Genomic DNA, 12,921 nt, shown 5'->3' on the forward strand with positions numbered 1-12,921 from the left:
AATGACATGCCTACATGAGATTAGGTGAGAAAAATTTTCATGCAATTCCCTCCTTGGAATAATTAAAAAAAAAAAAAAAAAACTATTATTATACATGGCCCCCATAATTATCTAGTGTGCAAGTAATAAGAGAGAGATAATGACCTGCTAATTCATAGAGTATTCTTCTACACTCAACAGATCTCTCAATGATTGGATCAGAAATGGTCATTAAGATCAAAGCAACATTTAGATGTAAATAACTTTTGATAATTAGAATGATTAAGAGGAAAAATGTAGCTGGATGAATTCACCTTGTGTGATGTGTGTTGATAATTGTGCGTGCCTTGTGCTAAGTTGCTGCCTCTATTTATATTTTAAGAGAAAAAAGCCAATACCAGTCTAGATGAATATAGTTAGTATGAGACTGGGCTGTTATCATTCAAAATGCCAAATAGGACTGCGATTTGAAGGTACCATTGGTGTATGGTGAAAACAATTCAGGAGGGAAATCACTTCTTTAAAATGTGTTCATTTTATACAGTACACTATTTTATATCCGGGGCTCCATACTTTGATGCTGTGAGGCATATATCCAAATGCCTCAGCCTTTTAGGCTTAATCCATAGCTCAATAGTAGAAGGCAGCGAGCACTTGTAGAGTTGAAGGAAAAAATGTTTACTTATTGAATTGTACATATTCCTCCTATGCGTTTTGATCCTATCTCAGAGCGAAACGCGTAGGAGGAACATGTAAAATTCAATAAAGAAACTTTTTTCTTCAACTCTACCAGTGCCCGCTGCTTTGCTACTATTGAATCTATTTACACAATGGGATCTACCACAGGATCAGACCCCTGACAGCAATTAGTGCGCTACAATTTATTTGTTCAAGTACAGTGAGTTCCTAAAGGAGTGCAAGCTCTAAAATGCCTATTTTCTAAATTAATCCATAGCTCCCCATTAAGCTGACGTGGCTTTAACAAAAAGAAGCGTTCCACTTTTTTTTACCTTTTTTCGTAGATTTGTATCAAGGGCAGAGTACACATATTCAAATACTTGAGTATACAGGCTTGTCAGATGGAAAAGACGGGTGACGCATTGTATCTTCATTCCATTGAAAGACCAATTCTGCAGCACAACATTGAAGAAAGGTGAGTTGGTTGACAGCTTGAGTTTTGAGATTGTCATAGTAGATTAAAATTTGTGAATAAAATGTGCATTATTTGAACACGGGGCGCAATGTGTTGCAGGGTCCTTTGGCAGAACAGTCCAATGTTGTGTTTGTTTGAAGAAAAGAAAAACACACAATCCTATGTTTTCACTATATTTATGGAATAATAATAGAACATGATGGGTTCAGTTTAACACGGATCCCATTTTCCTTAAAAAAGTTTACTTTTAGCTTTCAACCAGGCTTTCTAAAACTGGTCAGTTGATAATTTTTCTCAACTTTTCTTGCTTTTTTTTATGAGTTTTTCTCTCTCACTGTTTTTCTACTTCTATTCCCTACGATGTCGTTGCTTTCTTACCAGCACTTGACATGATGGCCTCTAGTCCTATTTATAGACTCCCAGGGTTGAGTACAGGCATGACCTACCGTATGGCACTGACTTGGAGCTTATTACAAGCAGACATAGTGCTAACTGGGCAATTAATAAAAATACAGTATATGAATACTAAATACATGCTTGTAGAAAGATGCATGGCTTAGTAAGTTAAGGTATTGCAAAGGTATAAACCAAGAAGGGGTGCTATTCTATGAAATACATTCAATGGGCTGGAAGGTGTCATGGGATAGCACAACTTAGTAGATAGTGGCCATAAGGTTTACACAACTGATCACTGCTTTTCTGCCTGATAACATTATCTTCAGGGCACTTTCCTTCAAATATATTACAAGGCATACTTTCCCTATCTATGAATGTGTGTAACGGGTTTTCCCACCCCAATCGCAGATTATACTGTGGGTGCGGGGAAACATACAGTGTTACTCGGGTGTGGTGCGTTACCTGTTGGCTCACAGGAGGGCTGAGCTTCCGCCACGGGGAACCTGGGGCAATTATAACACTATGGGTAACCACTTACTCGGTGCAGCGAATTCCACCTGCGATGGCTCCCACCATAGGGGGAGTGGTTCCTCGCAGGACACATACAACAGTGATGTATAATAACTAGTGACTTTACTAACAGGCAATATTTTCTCAACCCAGGGGGAGCATGTGGGAGAAAATACAACAAAAAAACACACTAAGTGCAGACTGGAATGTACAGGTGTGAGATGATTGTGATGCTTGGCCTCTAAGTGCTGCCTACTCACAGGATGTAGGTAGGATGTGTATAGTGGCGTGATCAGTAGAATCTGGTGGGTCCCTCTGAGTAAACACAGGAGGTGGCTGGAACTGGGGTATCATTAGCAGGTGTACATGGAAAGATAAAAACAGACCTCCATGGTGCAGATCAATGGTATACAAAAAACTTTATGAAAGGATATAAAATGTGCACTCACAATATTTAAAAGCAAAATAAGCGTTTTTCACTATATAAGTGATGGGAGGGTAGGAATGGTTGCCTCAGCTCACCGCACCGCCGATATCCTGGATAGTTCTCCTCCGCAGGCTCCCTGCTACACCCAGGCAGTGTGGGGATCTCCAGCTGCGGTCTCTCCGGTGCGTCGCGTCACTTCCGGTCTGCACGATCAGCTCCGTCGCGTCACTTCCGGTTCGGCGGTTGATTGGCAGTTCGCGGGCACCAATCCTCTCACCTCCTGGGCGGGTCCACTCTACGCGTTTCGCCAATGGAATGGCTGGCTTCGTCAGGAGTATGGACCCCCCCCTTCCAGTGTTGCTTTATATACCCTATACAATTGCTAGTTTAATTAACCTCTGCAGTACTGGTATGAAGTCTATAGACATGGTTAGATGTATTCACAAATTCATGCTAAAAAACGGGGTCAGAGTGGGGAGATTTGAAATACCTCTCCAGTCAATTGATAATCCTTTTGATTAATTAATAAGTAAATTTAGGCTGTAGGTAGTGGGGGGAGAAAAACGAATAAACAAAAAGTGGCAAAAATGTATCGGCTAAAAAATAAGCTTAATAAAAGATCTATAAATAATCTATAAAAATACTATAAAAATACTATAAAAATACAATTCGTTATAATAAAGTTCAGTAAAGTAGGTAAATTGAGTAATGAGGATGTGAATACATCCCTAAAAACATGTTCCAGCATGGTTCTTAGTTAAAGGGACAGTGCAGTAGCAGCATGTACATCACTAAAATTCATGTTAGGTACTATTAGTTTTTATATAATATTTCCAAAAAGACTTTAATCTATTCTGAACTAGACCTTATGGACAGACACCTCTTACATGACACTCAAAAAGGAATATATAATATACTAACAAAGTCTAAACCTATAAACGACGCATATGGAAACGGAGGTTCCTGATTAACCTATGGAGGGCGGAGATGAATAGAGAGGAAAGGAATCCATATTAGAATACATGTGACAATCACAAATGCTATAATAACGTATACGATTATGGCAGTGTAAACAATGACAATATAAGGAAAGAGACAGTCCTTAAAAGCATATAAAAAAAAATATATATATAAAAAACATATAAAACCACTAGAATTAATGCAAGGATTTTATTTTAGAGAGGCTTTTTATTTCAGGAAGGGGGCCACATCTATCTCCATGTTTAATCCTCTGGGATGGAGTGATCTCAATTTGTGTATCCAAAAGGACTCTCTTTTGATAAGCTCTGTATTCCTATCTCCTCCACGCCAGTGTTGTTTAACGAATTCTATTGGCATGTACGTTAGTCCCTTGGGATCCCCCTGATGTTTTTCTGAGAAATGATTAGGAACACTATGAGTGACTAACTGCCTGTTAATGCTGCTAAGGTGTTCTAGTACCCTTGTTCTGACTGGTCTTTCTGTTTTCCCCACGTACTGCAACCCGCATGGGCACTCCAGGACATAGATTACGTGGTCTGTCCTGCATGTCAAACATGATTCTATCTGGAAAACTTCTTTTGTCACATTTGAACAGAACTCGTTTCTTTTATCTGATTTGAATTCGCATGCCCTGCATTTGTTGCAGCCAAAAAAACCTTTTCCCGTTTGAAGCCAGCTATCAGGATTTGTGTCACTTTTTTTCTTCAATGCACTTGGGGCCAATCTGTTTTTGAGGTTGTTTGCCTTTCTGAAGATAATGTTCGGTTTCTCAGGAATGGCCTCACCCAGAATCGGGTCATTTCTGAGAATATCCCAGTGCTTGTTAATAATGTTCCTTATGACTTTCGCTTCCCCACTATAATTTGTGAGGAAAGCAAAGTCAAATTTCTCATTTCTCCCTTTTTTCTTTTCTTTAGGTCTAAGTAGATCCTCGCGATTAATACCCTCCACTCTCCTTATATCGTTGTCCAGCTTCTCTTCCCTATATTCCTTCTCCATAAATCTTTTTTTGAGATACTCTGCCTGTTCACGATACGTGGTATTGTCACTGCAGTTCCTTTTTAGCCTAGTAAACTGTCCAGGGGGTACACCATCCATCCACCTGGGCAGGTGACAACTTGATCTTAATATATAGTTGTTTTTGTCAGTTTCTTTAAAATAGGTTTTTGTTTTAATCCTATTCTCATCAATAAAGATAACAAGGTCTAAAAAATTTACACTTGTTTGGCTAGAACTGCTCGTGAATTTTAGATTATTCTCATTCACATCTAGAGATGCCAGAAACCCTTCCAAGGATTCCTGACCCCCCCTCCATATCAGGAACACATCATCGATGAAACGGCGCCAGAGGACAAGATTCTCCCCCAGAATGCCCCCCGGCCAGATCTTATCATCCTCCCAAACGGCCATAAATAGGTTCGCATAACTGGGGGCGAATCTTGTCCCCATCGCCGTTCCACATTTTTGGAGATAGTATTCTTCTCCGTACCAAAAGAAATTATGATTTAAAATAAATCTAATGCTGTCTATAATAAAACCAATCTGAGTCTCAGTGAGGTCCTTGTCCCTAGATAGTACCTGTTTGATCGCTCTACACCCTTTTTCATGTTCTATTACTGTGTAGAGCGATGTTACATCGCAGGTGGACATAATAAAATGTTCTTCCCATCTTACTTTATTTAAGGTATTAATGATGTCTGTTGTGTCCTTCAGGTATGCCTTCTGCTGCACTACATATTTCTGAAGGAATGTATCTATGTACAGTGACAGATTAGCCGTAAGCGAGTCAATCCCCGAGACTATAGGTCTGCCTGGGGGATTGACTACACTTTTGTGGACCTTAGGTAGATGGTAAAAGATAGGTAATCTAGATCTGTCACTGTACATAAACTGATACTCATTATCGTTCAATACATTTAATTCCTTCCCCTCATCTAAGAAGTTTTTCAACTCCTCCGTAAATTTTCTCATTGGGTTTGATTTTAATTTCTCATACGTTTTTGTATCTCCTAAAAGTCTGAGGCACTCCCTGTCATATGCCTCTCTGTCTAATAGCACTATTCCCCCTCCTTTGTCAGCAGGTTTTATGACCAGGTTATCATTATCAGTGAGGTCTTTAAGGGCTGTTTTTTCTTCTTTTGAAAGATTATTGCGCATTTTCCCTTGATTTGCAGCTAGGTCTTCAAAATCTTTATTAATCATTTTAAAAAAGACCTCTAGATGGTCACCTTTGGCATAGTGGGGATAGAAGGTTGATCTCGGTTTCAAATTTGTATGGATAATATTCCTCTCTTCTAAAACCACTGGTGGAATAGTTGGTTCGGGCTTCCTCGCTCCCTCTCTACCTAGGAAGTACCTCTTTACGGTCATTTTACGGAGGAATTTATTTGCATCTATGAATAGGTCGAATGAGCTATGACCTCTCATAGGTGCAAAACTCAAACCTTTTGATAATACACTGTGCTGAGCTTTATTAAGTGTTACCGAACTTAGATTAAAAATGTTTGTCTCCCTCACTTGTTGCTCCTTTTGTATCCTCTTTCTTCTCCCTCTCTTTCCTCTGAATCTCTGCTTCTTTTTGAATCTTTCCTTGTTTTTGGACAGGGTTGCGTCCCCTTGTCCCACAAAGTGGAAGGTCCCTCTCCTAAAAAATCTTTCTCCCTATTGTGATTTTTGGGGCTTACATCCCTCTCTTTATCCCTTCTATCAAAAGAGTTCACTCTTCTCTCCGTCTCAACTGGAGATTTATTTGCTTTAGATGCTCTTTCTTTTTCTCTTTGATCTCTTTTTTCTTTATTTATAGGGGTATAATTGGACCTTCCTCTTTCTTGAGATTCATGCCTCGATCTGGACTGGTCTCTATATGACTTTGTATTTGTTTTCTCCCCTTCTATTTTAGTTTTATCTCCCATATATTTAGATCTTTCTTTACTTTCATGATGGTTTTTCTTAGAGAATTGTTTTTTATGGGAACCCTGGTGTTCACCTACATCTCTGCTCTTTCCTCGTCCCCATGTTCTCTTATTTGTCCTATTTTTCTTCCATGTACGTTGCTCCCCTTTATTATAGTCTTCTTCATCTCGTATAAATTTACGCATTTTTGTTGTTTCTACCTCCTTTTCCAAAGTGTTTAATTTCTTTTGAAGTGCTGTGTCTTTTTCAATAAACTCTGGTGTATTAATAAGTGGTGTAAGAATATCCTGTATGGCATCTATTTCCTCCCCTAATATCTTTAGGTGTGCTTTTTGTTGTTTAATAATGAGATCAATTAGTGTCTGAGAACATAAGTCTAGCACCTCATTCCATGTTTTAAGAAACTCATTATCTTCTAAATCAAAGGAGGGAACTATAGGAATCCTTAGACCCCTAGGAATCCTATTGCAATTTTTATATTCTTCTAGGAATACAACATCTAACCATTTTCTAGTATCTTTCACTAGGAGTTTTTCTAGTTTCACAAATTCAACCTCAACAAGGTGTCCCACACTTTCATCTACTATAATTTCGTCCTCTAGTTCTTTGTTAAAATTAACATTCCTTAGTAATCTTTTCGCGAAGACATTCAAACTACTTTTAGCATTCTCCATATTTAGACTAGCAATAAGCAGCCAAAACACCAAAGACAGACAAGTAAATGTGATAACGTGATTGGTGAAAAAAACTGGCGCTAATTAAGTGCTAGTGATCACTTAAATTATAGTGAATATATATAACTCATAAATAGTGATATCAAAGAAAATCGTGACTCAAATAGTGCAAAGGTGAAAGTATAATATAAGTTGCAACCCCCTGCTCAGACCCTCTGGAAGGGACTGTCTTGACTGGTCCCAGAAGATCAAACGATATTTTCTCAACCCAGGGGGAGCATGTGGGAGAAAACACAACAAAAAAACACACTAAGTGCAGACTGGAATGTACAGGTGTGAGATGATTGTGATGCTTGGCCTCTAAGTGCTGCCTACTCACAGGATGTAGGTAGGATGTGTATAGTGGCGTGATCAGTAGAATCTGGTGGGTCCCTCTGAGTAAACACAGGAGGTGGCTGGAACTGGGGTATCATTAGCAGGTGTACATGGAAAGATAAAAACAGACCTCCATGGTGCAGATCAATGGTATACAAAAAACTTTATGAAAGGATATAAAATGTGCACTCACAATATTTAAAAGCAAAATAAGCGTTTTTCACTATATAAGTGATGGGAGGGTAGGAATGGTTGCCTCAGCTCACCGCACCGCCGATATCCTGGATAGTTCTCCTCCGCAGGCTCCCTGCTACACCCAGGCAGTGTGGGGATCTCCAGCTGCGGTCTCTCCGGTGCGTCGCGTCACTTCCGGTCTGCACGATCAGCTCCGTCGCGTCACTTCCGGTTCGGCGGTTGATTGGCAGTTCGCGGGCACCAATCCTCTCACCTCCTGGGCGGGTCCACTCTACGCGTTTCGCCAATGGAATGGCTGGCTTCGTCAGGAGTATGGACCCCCCCCTTCCAGTGTTGCTTTATATACCCTATACAATTGCTAGTTTAATTAACCTCTGCAGTACTGGTATGAAGTCTATAGACATGGTTAGATGTATTCACAAATTCATGCTAAAAAACGGGGTCAGAGTGGGGAGATTTGAAATACCTCTCCAGTCAATTGATAATCCTTTTGATTAATTAATAAGTAAATTTAGGCTGTAGGTAGTGGGGGGAGAAAAACGAATAAACAAAAAGTGGCAAAAATGTATCGGCTAAAAAATAAGCTTAATAAAAGATCTATAAATAATCTATAAAAATACTATAAAAATACTATAAAAATACAATTCGTTATAATAAAGTTCAGTAAAGTAGGTAAATTGAGTAATGAGGATGTGAATACATCCCTAAAAACATGTTCCAGCATGGTTCTTAGTTAAAGGGACAGTGCAGTAGCAGCATGTACATCACTAAAATTCATGTTAGGTACTATTAGTTTTTATATAATATTTCCAAAAAGACTTTAATCTATTCTGAACTAGACCTTATGGACAGACACCTCTTACATGACACTCAAAAAGGAATATATAATATACTAACAAAGTCTAAACCTATAAACGACGCATATGGAAACGGAGGTTCCTGATTAACCTATGGAGGGCGGAGATGAATAGAGAGGAAAGGAATCCATATTAGAATACATGTGACAATCACAAATGCTATAATAACGTATACGATTATGGCAGTGTAAACAATGACAATATAAGGAAAGAGACAGTCCTTAAAAGCATATAAAAAAAAATATATATATAAAAAACATATAAAACCACTAGAATTAATGCAAGGATTTTATTTTAGAGAGGCTTTTTATTTCAGGAAGGGGGCCACATCTATCTACATGTTTAATCCTCTGGGATGGAGTGATCTCAATTTGTGTATCCAAAAGGACTCTCTTTTGATAAGCTCTGTATTCCTATCTCCTCCACGCCAGTGTTGTTTAACGAATTCTATTGGCATGTACGTTAGTCCCTTGGGATCCCCCTGATGTTTTTCTGAGAAATGATTAGGAACACTATGAGTGACTAACTGCCTGTTAATGCTGCTAGTGTTTTCTCCCACATGCTCCCCCTGGGTTGAGAAAATATCGTTTGATCTTCTGGGACCAGTCAAGACAGTCCCTTCCAGAGGGTCTGAGCAGGGGGTTGCAACTTATATTATACTTTCACCTTTGCACTATTTGAGTCACGATTTTCTTTGATATCACTATTTATGAGTTATATATATTCACTATAATTTAAGTGATCACTAGCACTTAATTAGCGCCAGTTTTTTTCACCAATCACGTTATCACATTTACTTGTCTGTCTTTGGTGTTTTGGCTGCTTATTGCTAGTCTAAATATGGAGAATGCTAAAAGTAGTTTGAATGTCTTCGCGAAAAGATTACTAAGGAATGTTAATTTTAACAAAGAACTAGAGGACGAAATTATAGTAGATGAAAGTGTGGGACACCTTGTTGAGGTTGAATTTGTGAAACTAGAAAAACTCCTAGTGAAAGATACTAGAAAATGGTTAGATGTTGTATTCCTAGAAGAATATAAAAATTGCAATAGGATTCCTAGGGGTCTAAGGATTCCTATAGTTCCCTCCTTTGATTTAGAAGATAATGAGTTTCTTAAAACATGGAATGAGGTGCTAGACTTATGTTCTCAGACACTAATTGATCTCATTATTAAACAACAAAAAGCACACCTAAAGATATTAGGGGAGGAAATAGATGCCATACAGGATATTCTTACACCACTTATTAATACACCAGAGTTTATTGAAAAAGACACAGCACTTCAAAAGAAATTAAACACTTTGGAAAAGGAGGTAGAAACAACAAAAATGCGTAAATTTATACGAGATGAAGAAGACTATAATAAAGGGGAGCAACGTACATGGAAGAAAAATAGGACAAATAAGAGAACATGGGGACGAGGAAAGAGCAGAGATGTAGGTGAACACCAGGGTTCCCATAAAAAACAATTCTCTAAGAAAAACCATCATGAAAGTAAAGAAAGATCTAAATATATGGGAGATAAAACTAAAATAGAAGGGGAGAAAACAAATACAAAGTCATATAGAGACCAGTCCAGATCGAGGCATGAATCTCAAGAAAGAGGAAGGTCCAATTATACCCCTATAAATAAAGAAAAAAGAGATCAAAGAGAAAAAGAAAGAGCATCTAAAGCAAATAAATCTCCAGTTGAGACGGAGAGAAGAGTGAACTCTTTTGATAGAAGGGATAAAGAGAGGGATGTAAGCCCCAAAAATCACAATAGGGAGAAAGATTTTTTAGGAGAGGGACCTTCCACTTTGTGGGACAAGGGGACGCAACCCTGTCCAAAAACAAGGAAAGATTCAAAAAGAAGCAGAGATTCAGAGGAAAGAGAGGGAGAAGAAAGAGGATACAAAAGGAGCAACAAGTGAGGGAGACAAACATTTTTAATCTAAGTTCGGTAACACTTAATAAAGCTCAGCACAGTGTATTATCAAAAGGTTTGAGTTTTGCACCTATGAGAGGTCATAGCTCATTCGACCTATTCATAGATGCAAATAAATTCCTCCGTAAAATGACCGTAAAGAGGTACTTCCTAGGTAGAGAGGGAGCGAGGAAGCCCGAACCAACTATTCCACCAGTGGTTTTAGAAGAGAGGAATATTATCCATACGAATTTGAAACCGAGATCAACCTTCTATCCCCACTATGCCAAAGGTGACCATCTAGAGGTCTTTTTTAAAATGATTAATAAAGATTTTGAAGACCTAGCTGCAAATCAAGGGAAAATGCGCAATAATCTTTCAAAAGAAGAAAAAACAGCCCTTAAAGACCTCACTGATAATGATAACCTGGTCATAAAAAATGCAGACAAAGGAGGGGGAATAGTGCTATTAGACAGAGAGGCATATGACAGGGAGTGCCTCAGACTTTTAGGAGATACAAAAACGTATGAGAAATTAAAATCAAACCCAATGAGAAAATTTACGGAGGAGTTGAAAAACTTCTTAGATGAGGGGAAGGAATTAAATGTATTGAACGATAATGAGTATCAGTTTATGTACAGTGACAGATCTAGATTACCTATCTTTTACCATCTACCTAAGGTCCACAAAAGTGTAGTCAATCCCCCAGGCAGACCTATAGTCTCGGGGATTGACTCGCTTACGGCTAATCTGTCACTGTACATAGATACATTCCTTCAGAAATATGTAGTGCAGCAGAAGGCATACCTGAAGGACACAACAGACATCATTAATACCTTAAATAAAGTAAGATGGGAAGAACATTTTATTATGTCCACCTGCGATGTAACATCGCTCTACACAGTAATAGAACATGAAAAAGGGTGTAGAGCGATCAAACAGGTACTATCTAGGGACAAGGACCTCACTGAGACTCAGATTGGTTTTATTATAGACAGCATTAGATTTATTTTAAATCATAATTTCTTTTGGTACGGAGAAGAATACTATCTCCAAAAATGTGGAACGGCGATGGGGACAAGATTCGCCCCCAGTTATGCGAACCTATTTATGGCCGTTTGGGAGGATGATAAGATCTGGCCGGGGGGCATTCTGGGGGAGAATCTTGTCCTCTGGCGCCGTTTCATCGATGATGTGTTCCTGATATGGAGGGGGGGTCAGGAATCCTTGGAAGGGTTTCTGGCATCTCTAGATGTGAATGAGAATAATCTAAAATTCACGAGCAGTTCTAGCCAAACAAGTGTAAATTTTTTAGACCTTGTTATCTTTATTGATGAGAATAGGATTAAAACAAAAACCTATTTTAAAGAAACTGACAAAAACAACTATATATTAAGATCAAGTTGTCACCTGCCCAGGTGGATGGATGGTGTACCCCCTGGACAGTTTACTAGGCTAAAAAGGAACTGCAGTGACAATACCACGTATCGTGAACAGGCAGAGTATCTCAAAAAAAGATTTATGGAGAAGGAATATAGGGAAGAGAAGCTGGACAACGATATAAGGAGAGTGGAGGGTATTAATCGCGAGGATCTACTTAGACCTAAAGAAAAGAAAAAAGGGAGAAATGAGAAATTTGACTTTGCTTTCCTCACAAATTATAGTGGGGAAGCGAAAGTCATAAGGAACATTATTAACAAGCACTGGGATATTCTCAGAAATGACCCGATTCTGGGTGAGGCCATTCCTGAGAAACCGAACATTATCTTCAGAAAGGCAAACAACCTCAAAAACAGATTGGCCCCAAGTGCATTGAAGAAAAAAAGTGACACAAATCCTGATAGCTGGCTTCAAACGGGAAAAGGTTTTTTTGGCTGCAACAAATGCAGGGCATGCGAATTCAAATCAGATAAAAGAAACGAGTTCTGTTCAAATGTGACAAAAGAAGTTTTCCAGATAGAATCATGTTTGACATGCAGGACAGACCACGTAATCTATGTCCTGGAGTGCCCATGCGGGTTGCAGTACGTGGGGAAAACAGAAAGACCAGTCAGAACAAGGGTACTAGAACACCTTAGCAGCATTAACAGGCAGTTAGTCACTCATAGTGTTCCTAATCATTTCTCAGAAAAACATCAGGGGGATCCCAAGGGACTAACGTACATGCCAATAGAATTCGTTAAACAACACTGGCGTGGAGGAGATAGGAATACAGAGCTTATCAAAAGAGAGTCCTTTTGGATACACAAATTGAGATCACTCCATCCCAGAGGATTAAACATGGAGATAGATGTGGCCCCCTTCCTGAAATAAAAAGCCTCTCTAAAATAAAATCCTTGCATTAATTCTAGTGGTTTTATATGTTTTTTATATATATATTTTTTTTTATATGCTTTTAAGGACTGTCTCTTTCCTTATATTGTCATTGTTTACACTGCCATAATCGTATACGTTATTATAGCATTTGTGATTGTCACATGTATTCTAATATGGATTCCTTTCCTCTCTATTCATCTCCGCCCTCCATAGGTTAATCAGGAACCTCCGTTTCCAT

At 38.7% G+C, this 12,921-nt stretch overlaps 1 protein-coding gene across 4 annotated transcripts in view; it reads left to right on the forward strand.

The window, feature by feature from the left end:
- The window catches only part of LRCH1 (leucine rich repeats and calponin homology domain containing 1), a 238,537-nt gene that overhangs the window by 135,950 nt on the left and 89,666 nt on the right, over positions 1–12,921 (forward strand). For all 4 annotated transcript variants that reach the window (XM_075591142.1, XM_075591145.1, XM_075591144.1 and 1 more), the window contains exon 6: positions 1,002–1,132. In XM_075591142.1, coding sequence (XP_075447257.1) covers positions 1,002–1,132 — 131 coding nt within the window. The remainder of the gene's footprint in view (positions 1–1,001; positions 1,133–12,921) is intronic.

This window comes from Ascaphus truei, chromosome 3, assembly GCF_040206685.1.
Source record: "Ascaphus truei isolate aAscTru1 chromosome 3, aAscTru1.hap1, whole genome shotgun sequence".
Classification (NCBI taxonomy): Eukaryota; Metazoa; Chordata; class Amphibia; order Anura; family Ascaphidae; genus Ascaphus; species Ascaphus truei.